This window comes from Agelaius tricolor, unplaced genomic scaffold (assembly GCF_023055355.1).
Source record: "Agelaius tricolor isolate 1412-34295 unplaced genomic scaffold, bAgeTri1.0.p SCAF_2, whole genome shotgun sequence".
In the NCBI taxonomy this organism is placed as follows: domain Eukaryota; kingdom Metazoa; phylum Chordata; class Aves; order Passeriformes; family Icteridae; genus Agelaius; species Agelaius tricolor.
The window spans coordinates 37,193,031-37,207,500 of NW_027269262.1; the positions used below are offsets into that span (position 1 = coordinate 37,193,031).

Here is a 14,470-nt window from a genome sequence, read left to right on the forward strand (position 1 = left end):
TACAACCTATGAACAGATACTGTCAGACAGAAATAGGAACTCCCTAGGGATGCTGTCCAAAAAAAGAAAAGTAGCCCCTGTGGAGTAACTCCTCCTAAGTCATGCTGCTGCTGCTGCTGAAAATATGCAATGAATCCGTCTGCAGTTGGACTTTCAGATGCCATAATTCCCTTACAGAATGTTGTTTAATTATTTTATTATGCATAATAAATGTAAAATATTTATTTTAGCTTACATAATTATATTAAAAATGTATGCTATTTATTCTCAGTCTTGTAAGACATCCTTCACAAGTCATATACTTTATAGAAAGGAATGCATGCTGTTTTGCTGGCCTGGCTATTTGTTTCTACACCTTCTTATCTATGACTAAGGAACACTCCTGCATATTGCCTTTCATTCCCTCACCACCATGCATACTCTGTGCAAAATGAACCATACAGTGGAGTCCCAGACAACTGAAAATTATTTTCTTTAATCACAGCAGAGGGATGGCCTGAAGCACATTACCATAATATCAGTCCCACACTCTTGTGGTCAAAGTAGTAGCAAAACTCTTTCTGCATCATAAAAACTATGCCAGTGCTTCTCCCGAGCACTGCAATCCAACAAATTTGATCATGTGAGAAAAGCAGGGTTCTGCCTTTTGCATGCCCCCCTCCATGTAACTCAGATCCATTTCACTGAAACATCCCCCTCACACACACCACGAGCATAAATTGCCTGACAAGTTGTAGTAGTTATATAGAAAGAACAAATGGGAATTAAATTTAAAACCTTACATATGAATAAATGAGATTTCCCTTTCTTAGACACATGCACAAAACCAGTTTAGTTCTGAAAATGCTGTATATCTGCATCTTTCATTGACAGCATCAGACTTAGGGGGGTTTTTCACTACTGCAATCAGGTTAAATTCAGGTACCTAACTATGCTGCAGGTTTAGAAAGTCTGTCCACAGACTATACAGCCAACAGATTTAGAACCCTCTGTCACAGGTGCTGTTCATTTTCAGGATGTTATACAGCTCTTCAGTGCTTACTGTGCCCATTTCCAAATGCAAACAGTATTGTTGACAGTGTTACTCCAGGACTGTGTCATCTGAAAAGTTCAGTCACATAACACATCTTTTTTAAATTACTAGGAAATATAAAATAAGCATTGCATAAGTAATGGTAGTGCAGGGCCCTGTGAGACCAATTCTGTGTTATAAAATTAGGTTGAACATTAATTAAGGGTGAATGAATATTTTTGTATGACAAAGCACATTGACTTAAGAATGGAGAGACATGCTGTGTGATTTGAAAAAGTAAATGCAAAGGAAAATCGTGCATATTTTTATCTAAATAGGGAAAAACCTAAATTGAAAAACCAAATGTGAAAAATATGTAACCAAAAATACAACTAAACATTTGTGTTTATGAATATTATATTTTGCTTCCTTCTAAAGGATTTTTAAAACTAGACTGAAAACATAATTTCAAATTGTAATTGTTACTGGAAGTCATAGACTACTATCGAAAAGCAGATGTCAATTCCTTTGTCATCAAAATACAAAAGATTTAGACAAAAATAAATATCAAGTGGTCACCAGACAAAAACTAGAGATGGAAGGGAACATTTTTCACAAGAATACTGAAGTACAACTATAAGCATATGCATACTACAGAGAATTTATAATTTGTGAGCTAAAAATGCTAAGTTAGTTTACCATTCCCCTCAGAAAACCACATCCATTTATGTCTTTTTCTAGTTAAAACAAGAATCTCTCATGCTGTGTGCTATATAGGGAATAAATTGCCTTTTGTGTTCCATGCAGCCAAAATCACTCTTTTCCCCATAGTACCATACAGACAACTTCACTTCAGTTTATAAAGTTCATAACAGTTCCTAAATTCAGATTAGTTTCTTCCAATAGCCCTTTTTCTGTACTTCTAGCCAGGGTTATCTACCCTTTCACTCACTAGACTGGCAAGAATTTTTGCAGGATAATTATTCACAATTTCAGGCTGAGGAATTGAAAAGCTTGAAGTCAAGAATCTCCAAGAATACTCTGAGCACCAATCAGCTGAATGGGAATAGTTTAAAATCTTGTACTTAGCCACTGTTTTAATTCAAGTGTCTCAAATGACTTTATAGAACAGAGATCAGTTATCAATGAAAGGAAAATTTATACTAGGACTAACAATACTTTCCTCCATATCCCAACACAAAAAGAGGAATATTCACCTTCCTGAAAGTACAAGGCTCATTAAAGTGTCTGCAGTTGCCAAGCAACACTAAACAGCAACACATGAAATAGTCTGGATGAACTTACAGTGCAAGGGCCGAGCTCACAGCATCACAATGAGACCTCAACCACTAGACTTAGGGGTGAATTTTATCACTAGATCAGCAGATTTTAAAATCTTCATTTTAACATTTTCTCTATGTGACACTTGCAAGACTACATACCATCTGCTGAACTTGTGCAAACAATATTATTTACAGAGTTGCTAATAACTTTCCTTTAAAAGAGAAATACTGCATGACTTGACAAAGGGGCAACATGGGGTTCCCTTAAAATTGTAGTTTAAGATGAAGAGAGAGGTGGATAGAGAGCAGAACATTTACTTGCCAACAAGGCTGGCTAATATCCGAGGACTGTGGAAACTGGCAGGCACAAGCAGGACTGCTGAGCTAATAAATACAGCAGCCCCTCTACAGGCTCCTCTGCAGCTACACAAAGTGCCTCACTGCCTCTATGAACCTGCAGCAGCAGCAGCAGCACAGCTCTGGTTCCTGCATCCCTACCAGATGTTTTTCAGCTGAGCTTGGAACACATTTCCTGCAGAATCAAAGCTTCATCAGCTGCTATCTGTAGAGATTAGCCTTCAAAGGTTAGGTCAAAATTGGCCTGTGAAGGATGGAAACTAACATTCTATTGCCATGAAACATTTATTTTTCAATAATATAAAAGTAGGGCATGCCCAGATATTTCTTGTTAATCCTGATAAAATATGCTATGCTTGCATATTCTCTAATATTATATATATTAGAGAATGCATATTCTCCAGTATTATAAAATACTCTTTAAAAACTTGCTATTTCTTGGAATTTATATCCCATACAGAAAACTCTTTATCCAAAGTAAAATGATCTGTCTTTCACTCAACAGAGCACTGGGTTATGCATGTGGTCATCCTGAGTGAGAGAAGTTCATCCACTCATTGGATGTGTGTAACAAACCCCAAACTGATTCACATCTTCAACACTCCCAGTCTCTTGGGTCTTCAAGCCTAGGATCTCAAATCCACTGTAACCCACTTCTCATTTCCTAGCCCTGTAAAAAGACTATTCCTGCCAATTGGGATGATTCAGTTAAAGTGGATGACCACAAGATTAAGTGTCCTAAAACACACAGCATAAAAGACAGCCCTTCTTTCACCTTCAGTGCAGCACATCATGTCACACTAATGCTTATATGCCCTCACTTCACTCAACACAGACCTTTTAGCACAACTGCTCTGACAAATGAAAACCACCTCTAATTCCTAGATGACTTACTGAAGCTGACAAAACCACTTCTACTTAGAAAAGAAAAGATAAAGAAACAGTGACACCCTTAAGGTAGCAGCACAAAAACACTGTCCCCTCCCCCTGAGGTTATCAAATTCAGTTCTCTGCAGTTCTAGAGTGTGATTTAATGGGTGGTCAGTACAGAAGAGTTCACAGAACATTTTCCCTACACAAACAAAACAATGCAACGAGAAGTTTTGTACAGAAAATCCGTGACCACTGCAGAAGCTTTCTGCACAAGAGTTTTCTGTAAAGTAGCACATAAATAGCATGAAAACAGGTATTATGAGAGCAGATAGGCTTCATTATGTAGTCTTGCTTTAGGAAACTACATTAAAACTTATACTAAAGGAACATTACAGTTGTATGTTCAGCATGAAAAGAAAATAAAAAATGCTATAGGGGTATAATCAAATGTTTAACTTTCCCCTCTTGTGTGCATGCATCACAACACATACATCTAATCATATGCCATTTATCAAATATAATGCTGATTTTTAAGAACTTTTTGAACATCAACTCTTGCAAATAGCCCACAAAATCCTTCTGTGGATTCCTTTATGGTACACATAGACTAGTCACCTCACTGCAAGATATTAAAAGTATTCAAGAATGTAGATGTGTGTTTAAGAGTAAAGATGCATTTAAGAAGCAACATGAGATCATTTAATAAGTAGTCTATAACAAACCAAAGACACTAAGTGATAAGCACCAGAAGTAACCTTCACTGTTCAATGTGATTCTTTCAAAATTTAATCAACTGCCCTAACATGGGGATGGGTTTTAGTGGTGTAACATGGGAGGCTTTGCCATGCAACCAACCCTTTGGCCAACTTTCATCCTAACACCCTGGCTAGCATGGAAAAGGAAAACTGGAGCAGAACAACAGGACTCTGAAGAACTGTAACTAGCTCAAGTTGCTTCCAGTTCTAATAAGTGTCTGGTGAGTATTCAGGCTGGTAAGCCTTTTAGACAACTTTCCTTTTCTTGGTGAAATGGTTGCAACTCAACCAAGAAAAATTTCAAAACCGCAAATGATTTGAAAAGGCAATGTAGATAAGCAGCCTCACCACAGAGAATTCCAACAGACACTGAAGCAGCTGTGAAACAAACACTCAACATTAGCACTGTAGTGTTACCACTAAAAGGTTTCCCATCATTTGTTTTTCTTTATAAAGTAACACCTAAATACTGAAGACTAAGTTTTTAAATTTAGCTCTTAATTTAATATGTAATTACTGCTGCCCTGATGGTGTTTTAATGGCAATATATTTTTATTGGTGACTTCAAATGAACCTCATCTGATCACCTTAACCCTTCTCTCATCATGCTTTAGTTAATGACTCATTACCTGTAGTCACACCAGGGACATCTGTAAGGCTTTTCTCCAGTATGGACACGCTTATGTCGTGTCAGATGCGACTGTGTTGTGGAAGCAAAGTTACACTCATCACATTTGAATGGTTTCTCTCCTAGAAGGTGACAAGAGAAGATTATCAGTTTTCATCTACAGAAAACGAAGACAGTCCCAAATTTCTGGCATATCCCTTGAGACAGCTTTTAGCCCGTGTATATATACAGCAAACACAAATACCACATGAATTTGCAAATACAATGCATTAACTGCAAAATATGACAGAAACACATCAGTATCCAACCAACTTCCCACAGGGAATTACACAGCAGCAAAAAGGAGGAGAAAGAACACCACTGTAAACAGAGTAACTTTGTTACTGGGTCTCACTCCATGAAAATACCCTAAGCAGGTGACAGGCATTTGTCTCATGTCACATCTTCCCTTCAATCTGAGCCAAGAACAGCCCCAAAAGCAACACGGGGGGAGGCAGAAGGTGAGAAATCACACTGATGCTTGTATTCAGCATATGCTCAGAAAGGAACATCTCCGGGTGAAAAGTGTCTTTGTTTCCATCTCCAACCTAAATTTTTAATGTTATCTTTAAATAACAGAAATAAACTGGGACTGAGAATATGAACTAGAACTCTCTGCTCCACTTCCCCTATCTTGCCTGTTAGTCTTCTGCCCTTGTGAATATTTTCTGAACAGTAGGCCAATTTTCAGCAGAAGGACTTGAAAGGTTAATGAAAATAAAACAAACACCAACTACTAAACTTCAAAAAGGACAATATGTTCAGATTACTAAAATTCAATCTCTGCTGAATGTACAGCTGCAGTGAAAATTTCTAGAGGACTACTAATTGAAGAAAAGTAAAAATCTTTAGTATCTAAGTTTCTATGTAAAAAGAGTACTTTTCCTTCTACTGGAGGGGTCTACCCCTTAGAAGATACTAAGACAAAACCTCATGACAGATACACTGTAATGACTAGTTAAGACACCTACATCCCATTTTTCCAACTGGTTGTCACAGAAACATTCCTTGGGGCTTACAGGCAGATATAGTTACCATTTAGGGAGGAAAGAGTTTTTCTTTTGTATGGAGAAGCTAAAAGCCAGTTCCTAACTTACTTTATTTTCATTGCAGTATGCAAGCCTTCCAGTGTATTTATCTAAAAACTACGTAAGGAATCAAGATCCCTGACTTAAGAAGTCTGGATAAAACTGCTAGAAACAGACATGTACTTTGAAGACTGTTCAGAGATCTAGGACAGGCAGTTTCAAATTGAACCATAAGCCTATTAGCAGGTGTAATGTGAAGTTTTTCAGACTGACAGAAGATACACCACCAGTATAACCCTATCAGTATGAGTGGCCTTCTGCAATCAGTAGCAAACGGCCACTCCCAAACAGCCATGCCTCCAAGACAAATTTTTGAAGCTGTTTATAGCAAGAGATTCTGAAGATTTTGAAATAGACTTTGCCAGAATTCTGAGAGCAGAGAGAAATACGCATTTTTCATTCTTGGAGATTGTTGGGGCTTTTCTTCCCAAGAGAAAAAGATGTGCAAGGCCCTCAAGGCCTGAAAAACCCCTAATGCTGGACGAAAGAGAACAGAGCAGCTTCTGAAAGCTCCATAAAGAGTTGGAATAATTGCTTTTAGCAGCTGTGGGATAGAATACCAGCCAATGTTTTTTATTTATTGTTTCATGGGACAAGGAAAGGTGAAGGGGCAGGACACAAAGCCGAAGCCTCCATGCTGGACAAATTGAGACTGCTGCAAAGTATGTCTTTCATGCCCCAAATGGGGTTTTCTTGTCAGACCCTGACACTCTGCTCTGGAGAAGCTGATTCTCCCAGCAGCTTGCATGGTAGTGGCTGCTGCTTCAATTAAACTCTCTGGGAGGCCATGGACTCCCTAGCAACGTAACCTGTTCTTGAACTGAAGATTTCCCCTTCTGATTTATTTTATCATCTAGCATTAAAGAAGATAGCAACATTTTCAAGCCTAAGTAGTTAAGCCACAGGTATTTTAGATAACATACATACTTATTTTAACTGCTTTCATTTAAAATGCACTAGAACCTTGCCAACTTGTCCCCTTGAAAAAAAAAAAAAAGGCAGATCTGAACTGAAAGGAGATTTTTAGCTTGCCATTCAGGGGATAAAGGATCAAATAAAGGTCTGCTGCTGTGCCAGGGCAGGGCCAGTGGGGCTGACAGCTGAGTGAGGGCCCATTGAAGCCAGGAGGGCTTGCAAATTCTGTCATGACTGTAAGAAAAATGGTAATCCTTGCCCACTGCTCCAGGAAGTTTCTCCTTAGGAAATCCTTGTGGCTAACTGCTCCTGTCAAGTAGACTATGTGTAAATCTCACCTGACAGAAAATACATCACAGCAGTACCACACAACAAAAGCCAACTAAATGGGGAGGAAAAAAGACAGCCTAGCACAGCCTGTAATTCTTAGCAGCTGTACATAAGAAACAGTATTTTTATGGAAAAAAACAGGTTAATTAGTACAGTTGAGAAAAACCTAAAAGACAACTAGGTATTTCTTTGGGTTGGGTGATATTGAAGAACATATTAGCTGCAGGAGTACTTCTATTTATTTGTTAATTTATTAAAGCTTTCCACAGACCCATTGATTTAAGAATTTTTTGTCTTCCCTATCTATGGGCTAGGATGCTTCTCATCGGTCTTTGTGTCCCAGTTTTCCCTCCACCCTTCTTGCCCCCAGACATTTCAGGCAATACACATAATTCTTTTAATATGGGCTGCCATTAAAAATTCCAAGAAGGCTCTTGTTTACTCCCTGTCAAGGTTCTAATTCATACACAATTAAAATTACACAAATAAAAATATCAGTATTGGCAGTATTTTTTAAAGCAACAGTATGTAATAACTTTAAAATAGTATATCCATAACCATAAGGACAAAGTCTATTATATTTAAAGACCAATAAAGGTAAAAAAAAATAAATCCCCCCCCACCCATTACCACTACAGAAGACTTATCTGTCTCTCAGCATCTCTACCTTTGTCAATAAGAAGTCCCATGAAAAAAAAGATAGGTGTCCCTAAATGATTCAATGGTCAACAAGTTCTGTGGAGGAACAAAAACAAAGGGCACACATTCCAAGATCAAGGACCCACTCTGTGGGGGTTTACTTTGTTTTTAACACAAGCACTTTCAAAAAAGCTCCATTTCCTGAGCACGGGATTACAAAATAAATGGCTTTTCATTTTTGACAACTGCAACCAACTTCTGAAGTGCATCTGTTGGTTAAGTCTCCTGACATGGAAAATTTGAGCTTCAACAATCAAAAATTGGGGAAGAAAATGACAAAAAGGCCACTTCATATGGAGCACTAGTATATAAAAGCTGCTGCTAACCAGTAACTTCAATTTTCTCTTTTTCTCTTGCTACTGGACAATTTCTCTTAGGTAGGGAGAAAGTTTTAAAAGCCCAGGTTTTTGGTGTCTTTGCTGATCAAAGGTTTGCTATAATCAATTTGCCAATCTGCTGTTAATGTTGGTGTAAATAGAAAAGGGAAAACAACAAAGATGCTCTTCAAATTTCATCTCTTGCTGAAAAGAGCAATAAGTCTTCTTACTGTGCTGCATTTCCTGTGGTATTCAACATTAAAATTTTTTTTAAGCTGTGGTGGGGAAGTTGAAGGGAAGAAGCTACATTATACATATAAATTCAATGCCGAGTAATGTAACTACACATTAAAGTCAAAGAGCAGTTCACATGAGAAATAGAAACACAAAGTGAGTCACTCATCTGGATAAAAACACATATATTATTAAATTTTCTTTCTTTATTACATTGACCTATAAATGTCTTGAGATGAGTGAGCAGAAGCAATCATACAAACAGTGCTCTCTACAATGTAAGCTACCATCTTCAAAAATGCATGAAAATATTTGAACAAAGACACAATCTCCTTAAGCAGTTCCACAGGTTCATGGTGACTGCCACAGCAGTGCACAGTAAGTGTACTTACCCACTAACACTTTACTACTGTGATGTACTTCTATCAAGCCTAGGAAGATCCCACCACAACCAACACATGGAAAGCAAATGCAGACTGTTGACTTGTAGAAGATGAGGATGGGGTTTTTGCAATTTTCAGGAGTACTAACCAACTTTAAAAAAGGATTTTATGCCATAGAAGACAGGCTGTGACTGATCAGCACTGTGGGACTGAGTCAGCTACTACAGCACAACATGGAAGTTTACTGGAACACATGTATAAGAACAGGCAAACAAAGGAGGTGAGCAGAACAATAAGAGCAAGAACATAAAGAAAAGACATTTTAAAATGATGAATTGTTTCCATGTTTTCATTTCAAGCCAGAAATTATTACCCTTGCTTGTTTTTTCTTCCTAGTTGATCATGATTAAGGCAAAATATTTAAATTATCTGATGTTATATGTGTGTGTGTGTGTGTGTGTGTGTGTTTATTTTTTGTGGCTGATTTAGAGGTTATTTAGCCTTTTTTGTTACAAAATTCAGGCAATCATTTAATTCTTTATGTAATTCAACTTACTCTAAATCCAGCAAAAACTATCTTCAGCAAGGTGTTCTTACTGGAACAAAATAAGAATCAAAAACACTTGCTTCAGGATGACGCAAAACACAAAATCTTTTCCTCACGGCCTTGTTCAGACACCAGAACTATGGCATCTATGTTCCTGTAGCACCACAAACTACTCCTTATTTACCACACAGCACCTGCTGATACGCTGGTCCAAGTTTCTTAAGACAGTTTATCAAAGCCTAGGCAGGCACAAGTGCCTATTGTAAAGCATTTGGCAGGCAGAGATGTAAGTATTCCTTTCAGTGTGATAAAATTCTGGTCAAACTCTGGACCACTCCTTAGGCCATTGCTTCAATTCACAAAACAGAAGTTTCATGGATATTTAATTGTCAGTGAAAGACTTTCAGATTACCAGAGACAGATTCTTGCAGAATAGGACTGGAAGGTGCACTCAGGTCATAAAATAATGTTGGAGCATCTTCCCCAGACAAAATCAGCCAATAACTTCACTTATTCTCTGTCCAAAATGTTCGTTTCTCATTGGACCAGGTCATCATTACAGACACAATGTATTTAAAACAGAATAAAAACATCAACTGGTAAAACACCAGGAATGTCTTGATAGGTCAAATTATTTGTTCCTACTTTACAGTTGAGATGGCCTATATCAAGGAAATCTTTATGCAGATGCATCATGTTTACAAACATATTAAGTACCAAAGTTTTTCAAGTCTTAAAACGAATGGCTTTTTCTTTCAGTTGACCATTCCCGTGCTTCTTTTCATTTGAAAGGAAAAACATCTCTTCAAGGGATCACATCCTATTTACCAAACTGGTCTGTATAGTTTGCTGCAAGAGTGACCGAGACTTAGCTTTTTTCATACCAAGTTATACTTCATGTTGCCTGTAATATTTCCAAAGAAAATGCATCTTTCACAAGATAAAGGCATTTCTCTAGGTACAAAGAAAGAATCTCATCTAAAAAGAGAAGAACAGAGTAAGAAATACCAGAATAAAGGGTATCAAAAGTGTAAGTGGCTGGTCCTACAGCCAGTCTTCCCTTGTGTCAAATCTCTACCAGCAGCTGAACATTTCTCTGGAGTGTCGGGACATCTCAGGCCTTGAGGCTGGGATGAGAGGAGACTTGTTAAGTTGGTTAAGACTCCTTAACTACGTGTGAGGATTTGTTAATTTGCCCTTGAGTTGTGGGCCTCTGACAGGTGATAGAAGTAAATTTTGGATTGGAAGATGTTCTGTGTCAGCCCCCTTGACAGCTTGTATTACAGTAGGGAATTATTTAAGCCATTTAGAGTATTTTTGATACCTATCCCTTTCCAACTTGATTGTAATTGGCTTTGGCATTCTGCTTTGGGAAAATTGTGCCAACTGGAGACAGAAGAAAAAAAAAAGTAAAAAGAAGAGTACAAGGAGGAGGGCATGCAGCTAATGACTGAGATAAAGTTGAGCACTGGATGAAAACACAATGGAACCCATGTAAGTGCAACAATGCTAGCAAAGGTGGATTGTGTCATTCTCCTTGAAACAAATAGAAGGTACAGATAATTTTTCTGCTAAAGAATCATCTCTGATTGTTTGTGCCACAGAGGCAGATAAATGCCAAAAAGATAGATCCCTCTGCCTCTGAGATACTGTCCTATATAGTATAAAGTTAATAGCAAAGTAATAACGAGCCTCCAGTCCTGACATAAAATATAAAGTTATGCTTGCTAGATGCAAGCTTCATGATCTATAACCTGTAAATCCCTGTGATCATAGCACAAGAAACCTCTACCACACCGGCAAAAGAAGGGCAAAAATGCCTTCAAAAACCCAGACAGCTTTTCACCAGAGTACACCGTATTTTCGGCCTAATTTTGCACATAAATCAGGAAAAAAAATAGATTTCCTCTTGGCTGCTGGCCTAATGATACTATATATATATTTGATGATAAAGGGTTACATTTCTAAGAAACGAGATTTGCACTCACATCATAGGTACAGACAAGATTGGTAAATACAAGAATTCACATTTCTTCTAAATCCCCAACCTGAAAGAACTGTTTACCATTTGTGTGGCTGCATTGACTATGACTCTAGATATATGCAAGATCCCAATGTGTCACATGGCAGGGCAATGAAAAACAAAAGGTATTTCCTATAATCTTGATAACAATGATTTATTTTTCCTAAAGAATTAATTAATTAATCAATTTCTAAACCCACATTTGTTAAACTTGTGCCAACATGTGAAAATTCTTCAAAGCTCCAGAAAAATGGAAACTTTAATTACAACTGAAGCATACAGCTTCTATTCCAGTAGTTATAACTGCTCACGTTATCATTCAGAGTGTAATAATAAGATAATTTAGTATATTTACTAAATTACTTTTATTGGTCACTTGAAAAATACAAACTTCCAGCAGCAAATGGGAACTGACTATGGCAGTATTCTTCCACAAATTTATTTCCCTTGTTATTAGAAAAAAAAAATTATGAAAGTAGGATTACTAACAAGACTTGCAAGCAAATTTTGACCTTGAATACACATGTATTTTTTTAGAGCTAATCTGTTTCAAGATATTGACTAGCACTGAAAATCCTACCTTTCTGAAAGCCTCAGAATCTCCTCCAAATATGGTTGCTTTAAATAAACTAAAAACAGGGTGGAAAGAATGGCTTCAGGCTCTCAAGAAAGAGAGTAGCTGCTCTCCAGGAAATTACACATTTAGATGGTGTATGTCCTGAATGAAGATTAGTTTATACAGGGACATAATAAAATCTCCCACTGTGATTCCTTTACAAAATCCATGGAAAATTCATGATGTAACAACTACAGCTTCTCATTTGTTAGCTATTTCTTTCCACTGTACATTAGACAATGGTCACTTAACTCACACTGTAATTCCTGATGATATTACATTATCCTCATGATAGTCAGTACAACAAAAGAACTACAGTGGCTTAAACAGCAACCCTTGTACGTCTGTTTGAACAAAATCTATTCAAATAATCAAATACTTACAAGGAACTACTAAAAAGCACAATTAAGGTAGAATGTATTAATAAATGTTTAATACTTATACTTTTTCTGGTCTTATGAAACTAAGAACCAATTTAATTTTGTCTGATATTAAAATTTTATAACCATGTGGTAGGAAAGCTTTACTAATTCTGGGAGAGAAATCTTGCTTTACATGCCAGCCATGTGGTAACTCTTAAAGTTGCACCTATTAATTACAAAGTATCTTAAAATTACAAAAGGGCAACTGAAACAACACTAGCTTTCAACTATGCTTCAGTCCAAAAAAATGGATTAATTTATATGTAGTCTCTAATTTTCACCCAGGGACATTCTAGCAGTCTCTTGCAAAATCTTCACAGTAGGTAATCTATTTGGGCTTTGGAAAAAAAAATTAGTAGACTTAGTATTCATTGAAAGAAGAAAACCAGTCTTCACAATTCTACTTCCTTCAGAAAAAAAAAAACAAAAAAACAAACTAAAAAAACCCAAACCCACCAAAAATACCCTGCACCCACCCCCAAGCAATTATTCAAACTCCCAGCTAACAGATTTGACGCAGACCCTGGGCATAGCGATTTCACAAAAAGGAGAAAAAGCAAACAATGAGCCAATGTCTTATTTGTGCTGTAACGTGCTATGTGACTTGTGTTACTGCCCAGTGCAGGGGGACTCCCTTGCTGGGGAGAGCACAGAAGAGTAAAGACAGCTTTACTGACCTGTGTGCTGCCGCCGATGCTTGGTGAGGGCATGACGTGTCCCGCCAGCAAAGCCACAGAGGTCACACAGGAACGACTTCTCGCCTGTTGCAACAATAAACAGATGAGGGACTGCGGAGGTCACAGATCATTAAAACATATCTATCAAGGCTTTCAGGGTTACTAATTCCTCCAATCAAATGTTTCCATGTAAATATGTCAAATGGGAATGAAATTACCACTGCGGTTTATTGACTGTGATAAAATCTGAAAAGCACCACTGAACATAATTACATACTTGTCAGACCCATAAAAATTAGCTTTATTATCAATGGAATGGTTTTGTACAACTTCATTTCTGTTAGATGTCTTCCAGATGGGGCTGCTTTATGCACTTGAACAGTTTTTATGCATATCCTGATTTTTTACAATTCCCATACATCTGGCCTTTCTGTGCTGAGTAAAGATTGCCTGGAAAAAAAAAGTTAATATACTGTATATATGATTCTGCTTAAATAAAATACATTTAATTTACTAACAAATTAAAGGTACTGAGAAATTTTCAACAGACTAGGTCACAGTCATCTTTAGTTACCTTCTATTTACTAATAAGTATTAAATTATTTCCTTGAATACAAGAAGAGAGCAGGCAACAATAAAAGCCAAATTATTCAGTACCACTGGCAATTCAGCACTGTTTATGTTTCTAAAGTTTTCATGGCATAAAGAAAACAGGTCTGGGGATTGCTGCTGAAATTGCAGCAGAACTCACATTGTTCGTCTTTAAGTGATAATTCTTCATTCCAAACCTCTGGACCAATTTGAGAGATTTTGGCAAGCTCACTGCTCATTAAAAGTGTATAAATGCCCTCTTTTTAGCCTTTTTTCTTTTTACAGAAGCTAGGATTTTGCCCTGTTGCCTATAAATACAGTTTATCATTTCACAGCAATATTTTTACTCAGTATGTACTAACATGCACAGAAATCTCAGTTCATAAAGGCCACATGGAAGGTCATTAAGAAGTAGTAACACTAACCTCAGGTATAATCTCAATAACTTGAGATAAGACTGAAATTTTAAAATTTTTTTTTAAAGAATCCTGTTAGTCATTTGGAGCCAAATTGTCTCCTTCCACAGTAACACAGCAGCGAGGGGGCTGGTGGGGCAATGATGCTGAATTCATTGAAACTAACAGTCTCCTTCCAACCCTTCCACATGGGGAAGGAAATTCAGTTCCTACAAAAGACAGCTGGGTTAAGAGGTCTGGTGTCAAATTACCACGACCTCCTGTG

General features: G+C 37.3%; 1 protein-coding gene across 1 annotated transcript in view; it reads right to left on the reverse strand.

Moving 5' to 3' along the window:
- ZNF407 (zinc finger protein 407) overlaps positions 1-14,470 on the reverse strand; it is a 334,816-nt gene that overhangs the window by 120,200 nt on the left and 200,146 nt on the right. Inside the window, exons 6-7 of the mRNA XM_071456320.1 lie at positions 13,199-13,282; positions 4,910-5,030 (exon numbers count right to left, since the gene is read on the reverse strand). Coding sequence (XP_071312421.1) covers positions 4,910-5,030; positions 13,199-13,282 — 205 coding nt within the window. The remainder of the gene's footprint in view (positions 1-4,909; positions 5,031-13,198; positions 13,283-14,470) is intronic.